This window comes from Cornus florida, unplaced genomic scaffold, assembly GCF_030987335.1.
Source record: "Cornus florida cultivar Cherokee Brave unplaced genomic scaffold, ASM3098733v1 CherokeeBrave_3.0.0_Hap2_Chr07, whole genome shotgun sequence".
Taxonomy (NCBI): Eukaryota; Viridiplantae; Streptophyta; class Magnoliopsida; order Cornales; family Cornaceae; genus Cornus; species Cornus florida.
Window position 1 is genome coordinate 33,527,406 of NW_026775577.1, and position 16,325 is coordinate 33,543,730.

General features: G+C 36.3%; 1 protein-coding gene across 2 annotated transcripts; it reads left to right on the forward strand.

Moving 5' to 3' along the window:
- Positions 1-8,926: 8,926 nt before the first annotated feature.
- On the forward strand, positions 8,927-16,325 carry LOC132266982 (uncharacterized). Of its 2 annotated transcripts, none has more exons than XM_059768014.1 (7): positions 8,927-9,336; positions 10,544-10,781; positions 10,966-11,156; positions 11,468-11,703; positions 13,563-13,806; positions 13,960-14,067; positions 15,923-16,325. In XM_059768014.1, exons 1-7 carry the CDS (start codon positions 9,118-9,120, stop codon positions 16,043-16,045), a joined length of 1,359 nt encoding a protein of 452 aa, XP_059623997.1. In that variant the 5' UTR covers positions 8,927-9,117; the 3' UTR covers positions 16,046-16,325. The 2 variants fall into 2 exon arrangements, with proteins under 2 accessions (XP_059623997.1, XP_059623998.1); XM_059768015.1 differs by lacking the exon at positions 8,927-9,336 and adding an exon at positions 9,989-10,266.

Consider the following 16,325-nt stretch of genomic DNA (forward strand, 5'->3'; position numbering starts at 1 on the left):
CCAGTAAACAGACATTGCGACCAGGGGCGAAGCCAATGTATGCTCGAGGGCATGTGCCAGGCTCCGCTTACTGTAATATATATACTAAATATATATATTTTTACACTTATATGTGAAAAAATTCATATAATGCCCCCCCCCCCTAAAATTTTTATTTTCTAAAATTATCTCTTAAATTTTGCATTTTTTTTCTTTTTTACTCTTTAAATTTGTTTAATTTCCTTTAAAAAAAGTCAAATTTTCCTTTTTGAATTAAACTCCAATTTTTTTTTCATTTTTAAATTTTTTGTTAACTATTTATCTTTCTTAAATTACCGATTGATTGACATATTATTTTGCGTAAATTTTCTTCTTTGTTAGAACCGCGCGCCCCATTACAACCAAACACAACTAGGAAATCAAAACTTAAACAAAACCCAAAATGTTTTCAAGATAATACTATTAGAGCTATGGCTCAAATTCTGATGAAGAATCTCATTCTGGAAAAAGCCTAATTGGTTCTGCTTTAATGAAACCGATTGCACTTACCTGATATGTGCGGAAGACAGTTTCCTTTTCAGTTTTAAAAGCCTGAAGACTCGAGGAGTAAAGCTCAAGTTTTGGGAAGGAAGTTGCTGTTAGAAAATATATGCTTCATAACATTTAAGATATAACAAATCTTATACTAATATGATATGAGATAATTAATAATATGTTAAAAAATAATTAATCAAATATAGAACTCAATATTTAATTAAATATGCAAAATAAAACAATAAAGTAATAATAATAAATAAATAAAAATCTAGACCGAGACTAGTATTGGATATTATGTCCTTAAGATAATTTACGTCCCACATAGTGCTGACGGACTCCACGATGATTGTCTCCCAGGGTACAATGATATTCATCCACCAATAACAGCACTTCAAATTCATATTCACGTTGCAGTTTTAACGTGATGAACACCTAACTAGTTGCAGACAAGTTTCATTCATAATTGAAACACTTATTTTCAAAACTAGTTTTCAACAGTTGCGGCATATTAAGCTGCTAGTTTAGAGTCAAATACTAATATGGTAACTATTTGCATGTAAGTTGAGGAATTTTTGTCCAACAAAAAATTGAGTTTAAAGACTCTATAAATAAAGGTGGGTTGAGAGGCAAAGATAAAGGTGGGTATGTTAGTGTTGTGAGGAAATGAGAAAGTATATGTAATTTCCGAGTGTATAGATGTAGCCTCCAAAGAGATGATGAGTAAGAATGAGTGAAATTTTGACATTTAGTTGTATATTCTCGTTTAATTTATAATAGTGAAATATGTCCTTCTGTAAACGTATCACTAGAGTTGGGTGAGCTATGTAAAATATTGGGTTATATGTGGATGTGTATGATTGTTATTTCCATATATATATATATATATATATACACTATCTCCATATATGCTCGTTGATTGATATCGTTGAGGGTGAAATTCACGTGGTCTGATACGACACTATTTTTATGCAAAGAAGAGAGTAGAAGATCGATAAATCTTGACGGCACCGGTGTGGTGCCTGCTAAGAGCTCTCCGACGATCAAGTCAGTCACTGGAGGTCAAAAAGAAAGGCAGGGATTTAATAATAGTTTTTTATCGTATTTTTATTGACTGGTAGGATCTCATTCTTATAGCCGCTCTCCCTTAGTTCATTTGCGATATCAGAGGAGATCCGTTTGTTGCCAAATTTGCCGGGATATGATTTAACCTTTTGACTTTCTCAAATAGTGCCAAGGTTATCTTATCATATTGAACCACATCATCTTATTTTTTCCTTGATAATGAAACATTATCATTCTTATCCAATGAAAATATCATCGTTCGAAAGTAGAAGAGATCTGGCGGCTAGTCAACACTTAATTGCCTCTATCGTTAGGTCAAGGTAGGTTAGGTTTATTTTTCCCTATCAGTTGCCCCCCATTTCCAAACTTGCCTGTCTAGCTTTGGGAATGTAAATTTTTTTTTTTTTTTTTGCCCCCGGCACTGTCCCCTCGGGAATAGTGACCGCGGAGTACTGTTCTCTGGAACAGTAACTTCTTTTTTTTTTTCTTCTTTTTTTTTTGGCCCTCGGCACTGCTCGCGGGTATTGTTCACTGGAACAGTAACTTTTTTTTTTTTTTTGGCCCCTAGTGCCCGTGGATACTGTTCACTGGAACATTAACTTTTTTTTTTGGTACCCTTGGGTACTCTTCCCTTGGATAATGTTCCCTCGGGTAATGTTAATCTTCCCTTGGGCACTCTTCCCGTGGGTACTATTCCCAATGGTTAAACAGATACCAAATCAAGGTTCTGTTTTGGAAGGGCACGGATTCAAACCTATGGTCAATGACTCTTAGTGATGTAAAATTATATTTTTCTTTTGAAAATCCAATATACTAGTTGTAAATTTTATGGGTTTCAATCAGCCCATCCCTTTGGCAAGGGAACAAATTTTATGAACTTCACTCAGCTCGTCGTCGCTTTAATAAAGGAATTAATTTTTACGAGCTTCACTCAGCTCGTCCCTTTAGTACATGATATTTATTTACTATCCCTTATAGTATGGAAATATTGATTACGGGATTCATTAAGCCCGGATCCTTTTAGTACAGGACATTTATTTACTATCCCTTATAGTACGGGGATATTGAGTACGGGATTCATTCAGCTCGAGTCCTTTTAGTACATGATATTTATTTACTATCCCTTATAGTACCGGGATATTGATTATAGCATTCATTAAGCCCGGATCTTTTTCGTACATCACATTTTTTTAATATCCCTTACAATACGGGATTCATTAAGCCTAGATCATTTTAGTACAGGACATTTATTTACTATTCCTTATGATACGGGGATATTGATTACAGGATTCATTAAGCCCGGATACTTTTAGTACAGGATATTTATTTAATATCCCTTATAGTACAGGGATATTGACTACGGGATTCATTCAGCCCGGGTCCTTTTAGTACATGACATTTATTAATTATCCCTTATAGTACGGGGATATTGATTACGGGATTCATTAAGCCCGGATCCTTTTAGTATAGGACATTTATTTAATATCCCTTATAGTACATGATTCATTAAGCTCAGATCCTTTTAGTACAGGACATTTATTTACTATCCCTTATAGTATGGGAATATTGATTACGGGATTCATTAAGTCCGGATCCTTTTAGTGAGATAAATAGATTATTATGAGCTTAATATTACCACATAGGTAGGTAACTGAAAACGTAATATTTTATTGCATAGAAATTGAGGGTCATCCATCTCATTGGTGATGGTGACTTTATTGGGAAATAAAATAACACGTGAAATGATGAATTGAGATGCCCCCAGTCTTTTATTATGAATGACTTGATAAGGTTAATTCCAGCTGTGAGACAATTGTTAGTCGGTATACTTATCTGAGTCCTCCTCACGATATGTCCTATCGCTTTGGCTGAAGAATGATCTTTTATAGTTGGTATCTTTTACATCCCTTGTGAGAGAGGCTGACCTCTTCTTGTTCTCTCCTTCCTTTTCCTTCCGTGCATTCATGGCGTCTTCAACGTTCATGTGTTTATACGCTCTGATCTGCCATGCTGGTGGGAGGTTCTTTAGATAAGGCGAACAAGAATCTGGAGGCTTGGAGTCCTCCTATGAAAGCGGTCAAAGCCACCTTGTCGTCCACCTCTTCTACCTACAACATCTCTGCATTGAATCGGGTGATGTATTCCTGGATCAACTCTCCCTTCTGTTGCTTCATGGTAAGCAGGTAGGTGGCCGGCCTCCTATGCCTCTGACCTGCAATGAAGTGGCTTACAAATTGCTTACTCAGTTCTTCGAAAGTGTTGATGGTTCCTGGCTTCAGCTTGTTGAATCAAACTCTTATTGATCCCTTAAGTGTAGTGGGAAAAGCTCGGCACATGATTTCATCTAGCACGGCGTGTAAATGCATAAGAGTTTGAAAGGTCTCCAGGTGATCGAGGGGATCTTTGGTCCCATCGAAGCTTTCGAACGAGAGCATCTTGAACTTGCTAGGCAGGGGGCATTTCATAACGGTGGGGCTGAATGGCAAGTTGGTCTTCTGCACCAGGTCATCTATGGCGGTAGGACCTTTCCCTTTCATAGCCTGCATTACATCTTTCATTTTTGCCTTGAGATCCTCGATCTGTAGGTCAAAATAGGTAACTTTCTCTGTCTGTTCCTTAATATAGAAGGTTGTGCCTATTTGAGATTGGGAATTCCGCGAAGGCGGGGAAGGAGGTTCTCTGTGTCAGTTTCCGACTTGGCTTTGTTCTGTCTCAAACTTATAAGAAAGATTGTTTTCTCGGTCCTCCTCGTGTTGTCCCCCATCATTCAGATTGGGAGAATATGGGTCGGACAATTCTTGTTGAGGTGGTGGTCTTGCTAGGATAAGATGTTGCAGGATCTCTGCATTTTGTTGGATCAACTAGTCTATACCTTGATTCAGAGTTTGGACCTGTAGTTCTAACGCTGCAAGCCGTTCCCAGCCATTCAGGACATCTGGGTGTTCACCCGACCCTTCTCTTTGACTGGATCCCTGCAACGATATTTCTGTTCCAGTTACCATACCGGAACACAAGTGCATATACCCAACCGAGTAATTGATTTAAAGGAATCGTCGTTTACCACAGACGGCGCCAACTGTTGAAGGTGAAATCCACGCGGTCTAATACGATATCGTTTTCCTGTATAGAAGCTAGTAGAGGATCGATGAATCTTGACGACACCGGTGTGGTACCTGCCAAGAGCTCTTCGACGATCAAGTCAGTCACCGAAGGTCTAAAAGAAAGGCAGGGATTTAATAATAGTTTTTTTGTCGTACCTCAGTTCATTTGCAATATCAGAGGAGATCCGTTTGTGCGAGATCAAAGGAGATCCGTTTGTTGCCAGATTTGCCGGGATATGATTTAACCTTTTAACTTTCTCAAATCGTGCAAGGTTATCTTATCCTGTTAAACCACAGCATCTTATATTTTCCTTGATAATGAAACATTATCATTCTTATCCAATGAAAATATCATCATTCGAAAGTAGAAGAGATCTGGCGACTGGTCAACACTTAGTTGCCTCTATCGTTAAGTCAATGTAGGTTAGGTTTATTTTTTCCAATCAGATATGATGATGATACTTCCACTGTGTGTGATCAAAGTGATATTTAACTCTCAACAGTAGTCGACCATTGAGTCAGTTAGAGAGAATTAATATCACTAACAAATACAAACTATCATCATGATTTTGTTTAAAGCTATTAAACATAGGAATACGTTAGAAATAGTGAAAATTATGTTCAAACTTTAAACTAAAGTTATTCTAAGAAATGCTGATAGACACAGCCATAGGGGATCGATGGTGTCGATTCTTTGGAGTTTTCTTTCTTCTAATTTCATTTCTAAGACTCTAATTATGTAACATGGCATAACATGCTCAAATCGTATATTATTTGTATATAAAGAAAGTGCTAAATGCAGTTGTGACTATGTAAGATTAGCTCGAGTTCTATAAACCAAAGAATTGAGATTGAGATTGTGATGCTGCAACATTTGCGATTGTTCTTAACATTGCTCTTATACCTACCCGTTGTTTAGAGGAAACAATGGAAAAATATTGTTCTTCTCATACTCAACCATAATTCTTACCCACTTAGAGCATCTCCAGTGCAAAATGCTATTTCTCCGTGATAAAGTTATATTTTAAGAGAAGTTACAACGCCAAAATACCATATTTTAGCAATTATGTTCCAATGATGCATTTCATCCAAAATGATATATTTTAGCAATTTTGTTTCAATGATGCATTTCATCCAAAATGATATATTTTAGCAATTTTGTTTCAATTGTGCTAATACTTTGATCATTACTTTTCTTATTTTAATCAATGCATAATTCTTGCTCTCCCATGTGACTTTCCAACCCACGTATGCACAAAAATTTAAAAAAAAAAAAAAAAATTTAACATCTGAAGTTCTCAACTTATAATGACTTATTATATATGATAAAAGTTTTGAGAATATCATATTTTGATAAGGTATATAACACGCTATTAGAGTGTATTAAAAATAAATCTTTTTGTATTTTGAATTTGAGTGGGCATTTGGGAGAGGATGGAGATGCTCGAAAGAGTTTTATAATGGTAGCAAGCAAAATAACATATATGGTCTAGATTTGCTCTTAGTAGATAAAATTAAGATAAAGAAAAGAGTGTTACAGTGGAAGACGCAACTACTACAACCAAATACTACATTTTTGCTTGCAAAGAGGAGAGGAAATTGAGGAGATGAGAGGAAATTGAGGAAGGAGAGGAATTGGAAAGGTCATTGTCTGGGCAGAGGTGGCGTCCTCATCCGCAAAGAGGTCACCCTCCCCCCACTTGCAAGCCCCAAGAGGGTACTATTTGACTTTTTGGACACATACCGACAACTTTCAATGGCCCCCAAAGCCACACACCAACAAACACACACACACACACACACACACACACTTCTATGATTTCTATTCTCCCAATATCTGTCTATCCACAGCCTCTTTTGGTGGGTACGGCTGTTGTACTGTGAGTCCTCGCTGATTTTCAATCCACCATACTCTATATTATACTGTCTTTATATGTATATGTATATATATATCTTTGTATGTGTGTATACTTTTCTGTACTGAACAGTCCCACTCGCCCCATCCATCAGTCCATGTCTACCTTTTCTTCCGTTGGAAGGAGAGTATATTGGTATGTGCTAGACTAGATAAGAACAAGTTTGAAAAGAGAGTCGAATCTTTGTACCAATCCAGATTACTTAACATATGTAACTATCAACAATTATTCTAATGCATGGTTTGTTAGTCGAAAAAACAGTTTTGGAAGGCTCACCATATACAAAATTTAACAATTTTTTTTATAACTTAATTTTTAAAAAATTAAACCAAATATAATTTTTTTTATTGATTTTTAAGTGACAAATCAAGTAGATTTTAATTTTTTTCTGAATTATTTTTTATTGTCTCTCTCTCTATATATATTCCTGTAAATATTTATTTTAACAATTTTTTTGTAGTTTCTATGATGAGTGCCAATGATACTTGCTTTTTCAACCAATTACAACATTGGTTGTAATTTTACAACACACAGTTCATAACTTTTATAATTGATTTTCAACTAATTACCGAAAAGTGAGTGGCAAGACACCCTTGTTATGGAGAGACACCGTTGTCAGGGCGACTTTCAAAACCATTCCTTTATTTTTATAATTTTTTTTTGTCTTTTGAATTATTAATAACTATTTTTAGAAAACTTCACGAGGGCAAAATTTTTATGTACATTATTTTTCAAGATATTTTATATTTCTAATACTAAGTTTAGAAATTCAGGAATAGAATAGAATAGATGTACTTAATTTTTTAAAAAAAATATATAATATTTTAAATTTGATTAAAATTGAACCTTCGTGTTTTTTTACAACATTGTACATAACCTCCGTCCCAATCTAGAAAAATGAGATAAGACGGTATGAATTTAAAAAGAGTAATGCCATAATGTCCTATCCTTTTATTTTCTTTTCGTACATAAAAATAAAAAAATAAAAAAATAAAAAACAAAAACAAAATTCCGAACTACAAAAAAAAAAGTAAAAAATAACTTTCTGCACTAACTGCAAATGGGGTATAATAATCATTCAAAAGAGTAATTTGAACATTATTTGAAAATATGCCTGCACGTGAATTAACAGAGACACCAGTAAATGTGATAACTTATTTGTAATTTTTTATATAGTTTGAAGATTTAATTTGCAACCCCATGTAGTTCAAAGATTTATTTTAAACTTTCTTAATGGTTCAGCCAAACTAAGATGAACAACCTTTTCCATTTCCAGGAGGACAAAGATGAATCCAAAAACTTGAGATGGACAAATTCAACATGATCAAAACAAACCAAGCATCTAAAGCCATATCTTTATAAGTGATACGAATCTCATCCCAAATTGTACGGACGATGCCGTCCCTCGTTTTTTTTCCAACAAAGTCATGACTCATTACATCTATTGTCCTGTTGTTTCCTAGTGTTTTCTTCTGTGCCAAAAAAAAAAAAAAAAATGAAATGACTCATTACATCGAATTCCAAATACAAAGCATCCAAACACCCCTTATGAACAGTTTCCAGGACCATCCATCTTAGTTGAGTAGACCCAAACATACCAACATTTTCTCTACATATACAAACAAAACACCTATAAAAAAAAACATCATGAATTACAGGCAATATCCAAAGATGCCGATTTGTGGGGTCTTCCTCACAATGCAATTTGGATCTGCTCAAAGCCCATTTTCATTCCAAAACCATATGCTTAATACAAGTATAATCATTGTGATCTTGCCCTGAGGGAAGTGGATCTTCTCTTGTACTAAGGGCGTCCATGCTTGTCCTTGTTCACATCTTGGCGCCGGTGTCCGGCATAGTTCCCGTTTTAGGGTTCCATATTGTGCATCGAAACGGCACGATTTTGATGCACAATACAAATACCGGATCCCATCTAGAGGGGATTCGGGTAAGTTTTGTACATCAAAACGGTACGATTTTGATGCATGGTACAAACACCGGGTCCCATCCTCTAGGAGGGGGGATCCAGGTCCAATTCTACTAATTTTAAAAATCTTTTACTGATATACTTTGCTTAAATTTTCCATTATTGAAAATCAAATGGCATCTTTCTATTCATATACTCGAAGTATACAAGACATTTACAGGATCAATCCAAATTACACCACTTGATAATAATAGGACAAAGTTGCCACCTATAGGTGTTGGCATTATCCTCTAGTGGCTAACCTTGTGTCTTCAAATATTAGCTTTGTGGGGTCTAAAAACATTCCAAGGCAATGTAATATTGCCACCTCAAATTACTATCTATTGTTGTAATTAACATTCAAGAAACTTTGTCAAGTGTTTCTATCAGCTCTGGGTGGTCCTTCCACTAAAAGGGAAAAAAAAATAATGGAAAATATGACTTTGTGGTGCCAACAATGGTTGTTAAACTTTCCATCTGAAAATCTGCAAAACTAAAATCTCCCCTATTATTATCTACCTTCCACTGGCTTTAGCTAGATAGACTTGATTCAACCATGGCTTTTCGTGGTCCGAGACTCGTCGTGCCGATAGACCTAAGGAAGAAGCCATGGGAGCAGGAACTTCCGCTTCATAACCGGTGGCACCCGGACATACCTCCGGTGGCAGAGGTTAAAGAAGGAGAGGTTTTTAGGGTTGAGATGGTGGACTTCAGTGGAGGAGGGATTACGAAAGACTACTCTGCCGAGGACGTCAAATATGCTGATCCATCTATTGTGAGTTATTCTCATTGGTATTTACTTTGTTGCACACAATTTCAACTTAAACACGTGTAAACTGCAGGCAATGCAACACTACACTTATGACACTCATAATCATGTAGAATAAGTTTTGCTAGCCACTTCGGATTCACAGATGGTTTACATACTCCGAATGCACCCAATCACGTAGAATAAGATTAGTTTCTCATGGTAGCAAATTGATTTTTCCACCAACATGATAAGGTGTATAAGGCTGTGGTTTTTGTAGCTTCAGCAAAAGATCACTATACGTCCAAGCTAATAAACTATGATAAACATCAACTAGTTCTTAGGAAAGAAAATTATGTCTTCACCGGTTTATTTCATCATTTTCTCTTTATTTCTTTACATCTCTGCTAATCACTATTACCACTCTATCTTTAGTTTTTAAGAGATTAGTTTAACTTTCTCTTCTGTTATTTACTGAAGTATCAGTTTGGTTGGATACAGCCAAATGATAAATGTTGGCTTAGTCATGTTTGCTGTAAGAAGATGAATTTTAGTATTTGTCCTCTACTACAATCCTGATGGGTTCTTGGGGACCATTAGAGAAAAAGTCACCCACTTTTGTCAGCTACTAATTTGGTTTAAGTCAACCTCCATTTTCATCCAATGGATGTCATTAGGTTAACCTAATAAATTTTCAAAATTTATGCCCATTCTTTCCCCCAATCTACTGGTTTATCAATGGCTCCTCCAACTCCTAGACTAGTAGCGCCAATTGACCTGAAGAAGAAGCCATGGGAACAAAAACTACCTCTTCACAACCGTTGGCACCCGGAAATACCATCAGTTGCAGAGGTTAAGACCGGCGAGGTCTTTAGAGTAGAGATGGTAGATTGGACAGGAGGTAATATAAGAGATGATGATTCTGCAAACGATGTAAAATTCATAGACCTCTCAACTGTAAGTATGAATTCCATCTTGTAAAGTATGTCTAATAAGAGTAAATTCAAATCCATAGATTAAATAGACCACTCTACTTAGTATATAATTAACCCTTATGAAACTCAACATGCGTACCTCACGAGAATGATTTTGTAGAGCACTGGTGGAACACTACAAATTCTTGACTCGGACTGTTAACCTGATCAGGAGATAGTATCTGTTTTAGATCATCAATAACAATGATTAAAAATATATAGGGTACCTACTGATTTTCGGCCTTTGAAAACTGGCTCAGGTCCATTACCTCAGTGGGCCGATCAGAGTTCTGGATGCAGATGGTGTTCCAGCCAAGCCAGGCGATCTTCTTGCAGTTGAAATCTGCAACTTAGGTCCTCTTCCTGGAGATGAATGGGGTTATACAGCAACATTTGACAGAGAAAATGGCGGTGGCTTTTTAACTGACCATTTTCCTTGTGCAACCAAAGCTATATGGTATTTTGAAGGAATATTTGCTTACTCTCCTCACATACCAGGTAAATTTTCCATCTATTTCTCTCTTTTACTTGTTATTCCCTTGTAAATATAAATAGCACTTCAAGTGATCAAAAGAGAAAAAGAACGGAATACACCTTACTATACTCCGGGTATTTTGAAAATGCACAAGGCATTTTATCTGCCTGTTTCCTTATGCCATTCACGCACTTTTATTTGTATCAGGCGTGCGATTTCCAGGTTTGACTCACCCGGGAATAATTGGAACTGCTCCATCTATGGAACTTCTTGATATATGGAATAAAAGGGAAAGAGAACTTGAAGAAACTGGTCTTCAATCTCTGAAATTATGCGAGGTTTTGCATTCACGGCCATTGGCAAACCTACCATCAACTAAAGGTTGTCATCTTGGAAAGGTATGGCTTCCTCGGAATACTAAAAAGAGCATGGAAGCCATTATTTAACAATTCCTACATGCCCAACAAGATTATTTTCCTGATACAGTTTCATTCTTACATTTTGATATGGAATCTATAGTTTTATTAACTCCACATACTCAAGACTAGTCTTGACTCTTGAGGCAAAGACATCCTAGTAGGATTTTGCAGATATTTTGATCACTATTTGCATAATAATTCCACTAACAAATCACTAGAGCTAAATTGCAACTCGACTAACTCCTTATTGGTGGCAAAGCTTTATTCTAACAAGCCATAATTATGTGTAGATTCAAAAAGAAAATCCTGAATGGGAAAAGATTGCTAAAGAGGCTGCAAGAACAATTCCAGGAAGAGAAAACGGAGGAAACTGTGACATCAAAAATCTCAGCAGAGGATCAAAAATATACCTTCCAGTATTTGTGGATGGAGCAAATTTTAGTACTGGGGACATGCACTTTTCTCAAGGCGATGGTGAAGTCTCATTCTGTGGAGCAATCGAGATGAGTGGTTTTCTAGAGCTCAAGTACATTTCCTATCCATCTCTTAGCATTTTATACTTTAAGATCTTTGCCACATACTAACAAGTAATACAATTCAAATTATAGTTCTGTTATGTTAACTACCATCTAGTCCAAAAGCTTAAGTTGTTAGAGAGGGTGCAACTTTAATATTTATATCCTTCAACACGCCCCATCATGTGTTACCTTTTTTGGACCAACACTTGTTTTTCAATTTTTAATTAGGGTGACGGTGAGGTTTGAACACGAGACCTTTGGCTCTGATACCATCTTTTTCCCTTTCTCTTTTCTGTTATATTTCGACAACCCTAGCCATTGCAAGTATTCTCCAGTGACAACGCCAACTGCAACCAATCACAACCACTTCACAATGGCATACACACCACCACCACCATTACACGTAGGCCACCACAAAGAGCGACAACAATGGTGATCTACAGAGGGGATTGCCAACACAAGAGAACGAACTATAGTGATCACTACACACGAAGATCACAATCAGCACTAACAATAACAACGACAATGATGTCACCAACAATAACCACACATCTCAAACTCGCTTCGATACCACTTAATATATATATCCTTCAACAGAGTCATTAGCAATGAGCTAATTCTAGTACAATATCAAGCAATTGCACAAGGAGAAAACACTATATCTATAAGGTTTAGATACAGGACCCTAGATAAGTTTCCTAAGTGTAATTTTTCTTCCTAAATATCCTTGGGCAAAATGAAGACCCACAAACCGATAGAGCCATAAAGGGACCTGAAGTTATATATAACTATGAATGCAATAATATACCCCAAAATCCATCCCCCCCCCACCAACCCCCCCCCCCCCCCCCACACACACACACACACACAAAGTTAAAATGCATCATCAACTAAGAGAAACGGCCTACAACAATAGTTCAGGAACAGACCAAGAAATGAATGAGAACCGCTGCTCAGAGCCACAGGGAGATAGGCAAACACCATTGTTTGTCAGTTTTGTGAAAACAAGTCAGTAAAACCGTTATTATGAAAGAGGCACCCTTTCAGATACCAATCCAACAATCTGACAAATCGCCCATGAAAGGAAAATCAGCTGTAGGAACATAATGAGGTGTCCACTCTATTTAATATAAATTTCAGGACCAGGGACCATGGCCGAGTTGCCCAAGAGCAATTTTTTTTCATATGCATTCTAACGCAAAAATGAAGTTCCTAAGATATATAGTAACTCCAACACTGGCATCCTTATAGAACTCATATAGCAGAACAAGTAATTTAGAATCTTAGATTATATCACCGAAAACTTCTGAAGAAGGCTCCTTTCTTAATATGACAAGCATGCCGTTCGACAAGTGTTTGGAAGCTTGCATATCTATAACACATCTAAAGCTCATACCTATTTCATGTGGTGCCTAAGACGGGCACTTCTGGACTATCCAGGTCATCTAAGATAACAAGTGACCAACACTCACCTCACTTTAGCAGGTTAGCCCCGAAAACACCTAGGGGCACAACAACAGGGATCTAACATATATTATTGTCACCATGAAAATATTTTTTAGACCCAAAGATGCCATTTGAGTTACAAACATAAACCGATGGAATATATTCTGGATACCAGGAAAAGGACATCAGGTGCTACTGCTTTTCCTTTCCATTCAATGTGAGCCAAGAGGCATACCCTTCCAGTTGTTTTCACGTCATGGTCTCATAGAAAATTTCTCACTGAACACCCTGGCTTCTTGCACGCTTCTGTCATCATTTTGCACTAACATCTTCCCGTAATCTTACATATTCACTATCCTGATGGGTTGGTTAACACAAGATATATGCAACTATTTATCCAAATGATTCTTCATGTTATCAGGTGTGAAATTATTAGAGGTGGAATGAAAGAGTATCTCACACCAATGGGACCCACTCCCCTTCACGTAAACCCAATATTTGAGATTGGCCCCGTCGAGCCAAGATTCTCAGAGTGGTTAGTATTTGAGGGCATTAGCGTTGATGAGAGTGGAAGGCAGCACTACCTTGATGCCAGTGTCGCTTACAAGCGTGCAGTGCTCAATGCAATTGACTACCTATCCAAATTTGGGTACTCCAAAGAACAGGTTTAACATCTCTCTCTAAAAATTGCTTTGATAATTCCTCTAAGTGCTCATTTAATTACAAGCATACATCCAAAGAAGCATCCCAAAACATGACTATGGTATGTTTGGATTTTGTTATGTTACTGACCTACGAGGTATGATGGTGCCTATCAGATTTATCTTCTACTATCATGCTGCCCATGTGAAGGAAGGATTTCTGGAATAGTTGATTCCCCCAATGCCTGCGCCACCCTTGCAATCCCGACTACTATATTTGATCAGGTAGTAAACACCACTTGCTTTTCCGCAAACTTGAAAGAAACATATAATATGAACTATTACAAGAACCACGATTAGATCAGTCCACATTCAACAGATAGCTCTGTTCCAATCACCTATTCAGATTTTAGATTGCAAGAGTTTTTAAGACATCAAATGTGTTTTCAAAAGTAACCATCCAGATTATTGCAATGACTAACGTTCCTAACTGTCTCACAAACTTCATATTGTAACTTGTAAATGTGCATTTATTGAAAAGCATTACTCTTCCTAAATCTGCAATTATTAAACAAATTTTTTTTTACGGAGCAGTAAGCCACTAAAAACTTCAGTTGGATGTACCACAATGCTTAAATCATTAATAAAAAAAACTCTTAAAGCTCAAACAAGTGGCTAACAGTAGTCTGCAGTTTAACACCCATCCTAAGTGCAATCACAAGGATGAAGAAGGTAACTATATGTCAAAATCATCTGTCTACTATGTATTGGGGTACAAAACTCAGGTATCTTACATCATACATGGTTATCTTTACATGTTAGGGAAATGAATCAGGAAAGAAAAAGCTAACTGAATATACATTTAGCTATTTAAAGCAGCCTAAAACAAAACAGAAGTCCAACAATTAACTGAACATGAAAATGTAGAAGTTCGCATGTCTATTGTGAAATGCCATAACTACTAGAGAAGAATAGTGATTCTAGTCAATCAAGTGATGATTAGCTTTAGATGTCAAGATCTAAATACATAATGTTTTATCTAATGGGCATGGAACTAAAAAGATGAACGCATAACTTCTACACATATTAAGATCTAGATAAGAAATAGAAATAATAAGTACACTTAAAGATTTAGATCGCACAAAGTTACAGTCAGTTTGAACAAAGTTTATAACCATATCCAGATCTGTAATAGTGAAGTTTACTTTTGATCTAGGAGGCTTACAAATGTCTTATAGAATTAAGTTCTTGACACACATGCCCATGAATGGAAGTGCTCTTTGCATGATTTTAAATTTTCATGATTACTACAGCCACTCAACCAGTACAACAGTAAGACCAGAATCAATCTAGAAGCAAGAAAGACGAGTAATGTTTTTCTATTCCAAATATATACACACAAACAAACATATTTTATATGTATCAATGGTTACATTTAAAATGTTTTTAACGTTAGTACTTAGATCACATCATCTCTTTTTGTAAACTTTTTGTCTGAAAAACATGGACATGTTTTTCTACCTTGGACTTATCCATTGTTCATCTACCCATCATTTCTCCTCATTCCTCATCTTCCTTCTAATTCTCTTCTTAACAGACAAAATACTTAGAAAATAAATTTCCAATAGTTTTGTCATGCAAAGAAAGGGAATTTTTTTTTAAAAAATCTACAGTTTCTTACTCCTCAGGCATTAAATATATGTAAGCTCAACTACTGACGGTATATCAATATCACTTACCAGCTGTAACTTGGCCATTACCAATACTTAAACCATGCTTCCTAGTTCCAAGCCCCAGTTATGAGTTCCTAAAACACAAACTGATAGATGCAACAAGATTGTGTTCCAAAAGCTAAAATAATATCAGCGGAACTAGGAGAACCAAATGAGTACTACAAATAGCAAATCAGCAAATCAAATAGTTACACTGCACTGGTACAAGCATAATAGCCTTGGCAATATAACAGCATCTTGAGAATGCTGAATGCGCATCAGTTATATAGTCATGCCTGTCCAGAACTGGAAGGCATGTACAACAAGCATATGTCACAGGTTCTTGGAAGATTCCTTCAATAATTTACTGAATTCTAGGAAAATGCATTCTGTATATTATTTTGAAGTGAGTGTTTGTTGGTGTGCAGGATATTCGTCCAAAATCCAACAAAGTGCCAGTTGGACCCAAGCTTATCAGGAAGCCAGATGTCCTAAAATGCACTTATGATGGAGATTTGCCGATCACGAAGAATCCTGGTGCCACAATATAATTTTTAAGTGTGGGGCAAATTAAAAGCAGCATATACAGTGAATATCATTACATACCTACCTTCTGGGCATGTAGACATAAATTGAAGTTATAGATGGAGGATTTATAAGTGGCTCTTCATTCTGGCTAAGTAATAGAAACAGAATATATTAATGATGGCAAGTATTTAAAACTTATGAAAGTGTATAACCTAGCCACAGTTATACCTGAGATAATTTTTCTAGCAAACTACCATAAATCTGTAGTAACATACAAAAGAAAAAGTACATGATTTTCACACA

What these genes read in the sequence shown, in the direction of transcription:
- LOC132266982 (XM_059768014.1), top strand. Translation starts at nt 9,118, where the DNA reads ATGGCTTTTCGTGGTCCGAGACTCGTCGTGCCGATAGACCTAAGGAAG. An exon ending in TTACTCTCCTCACATACCAG is followed by an intron (nt 10,782 to 10,965) that starts GTAAATTTTCCA and finishes TATTTGTATCAG; the next exon opens with GCGTGCGATTTCCAGGTTTG. An exon ending in CGACTACTATATTTGATCAG is followed by an intron (nt 14,068 to 15,922) that starts GTAGTAAACACC and finishes GTTGGTGTGCAG; the next exon opens with GATATTCGTCCAAAATCCAA.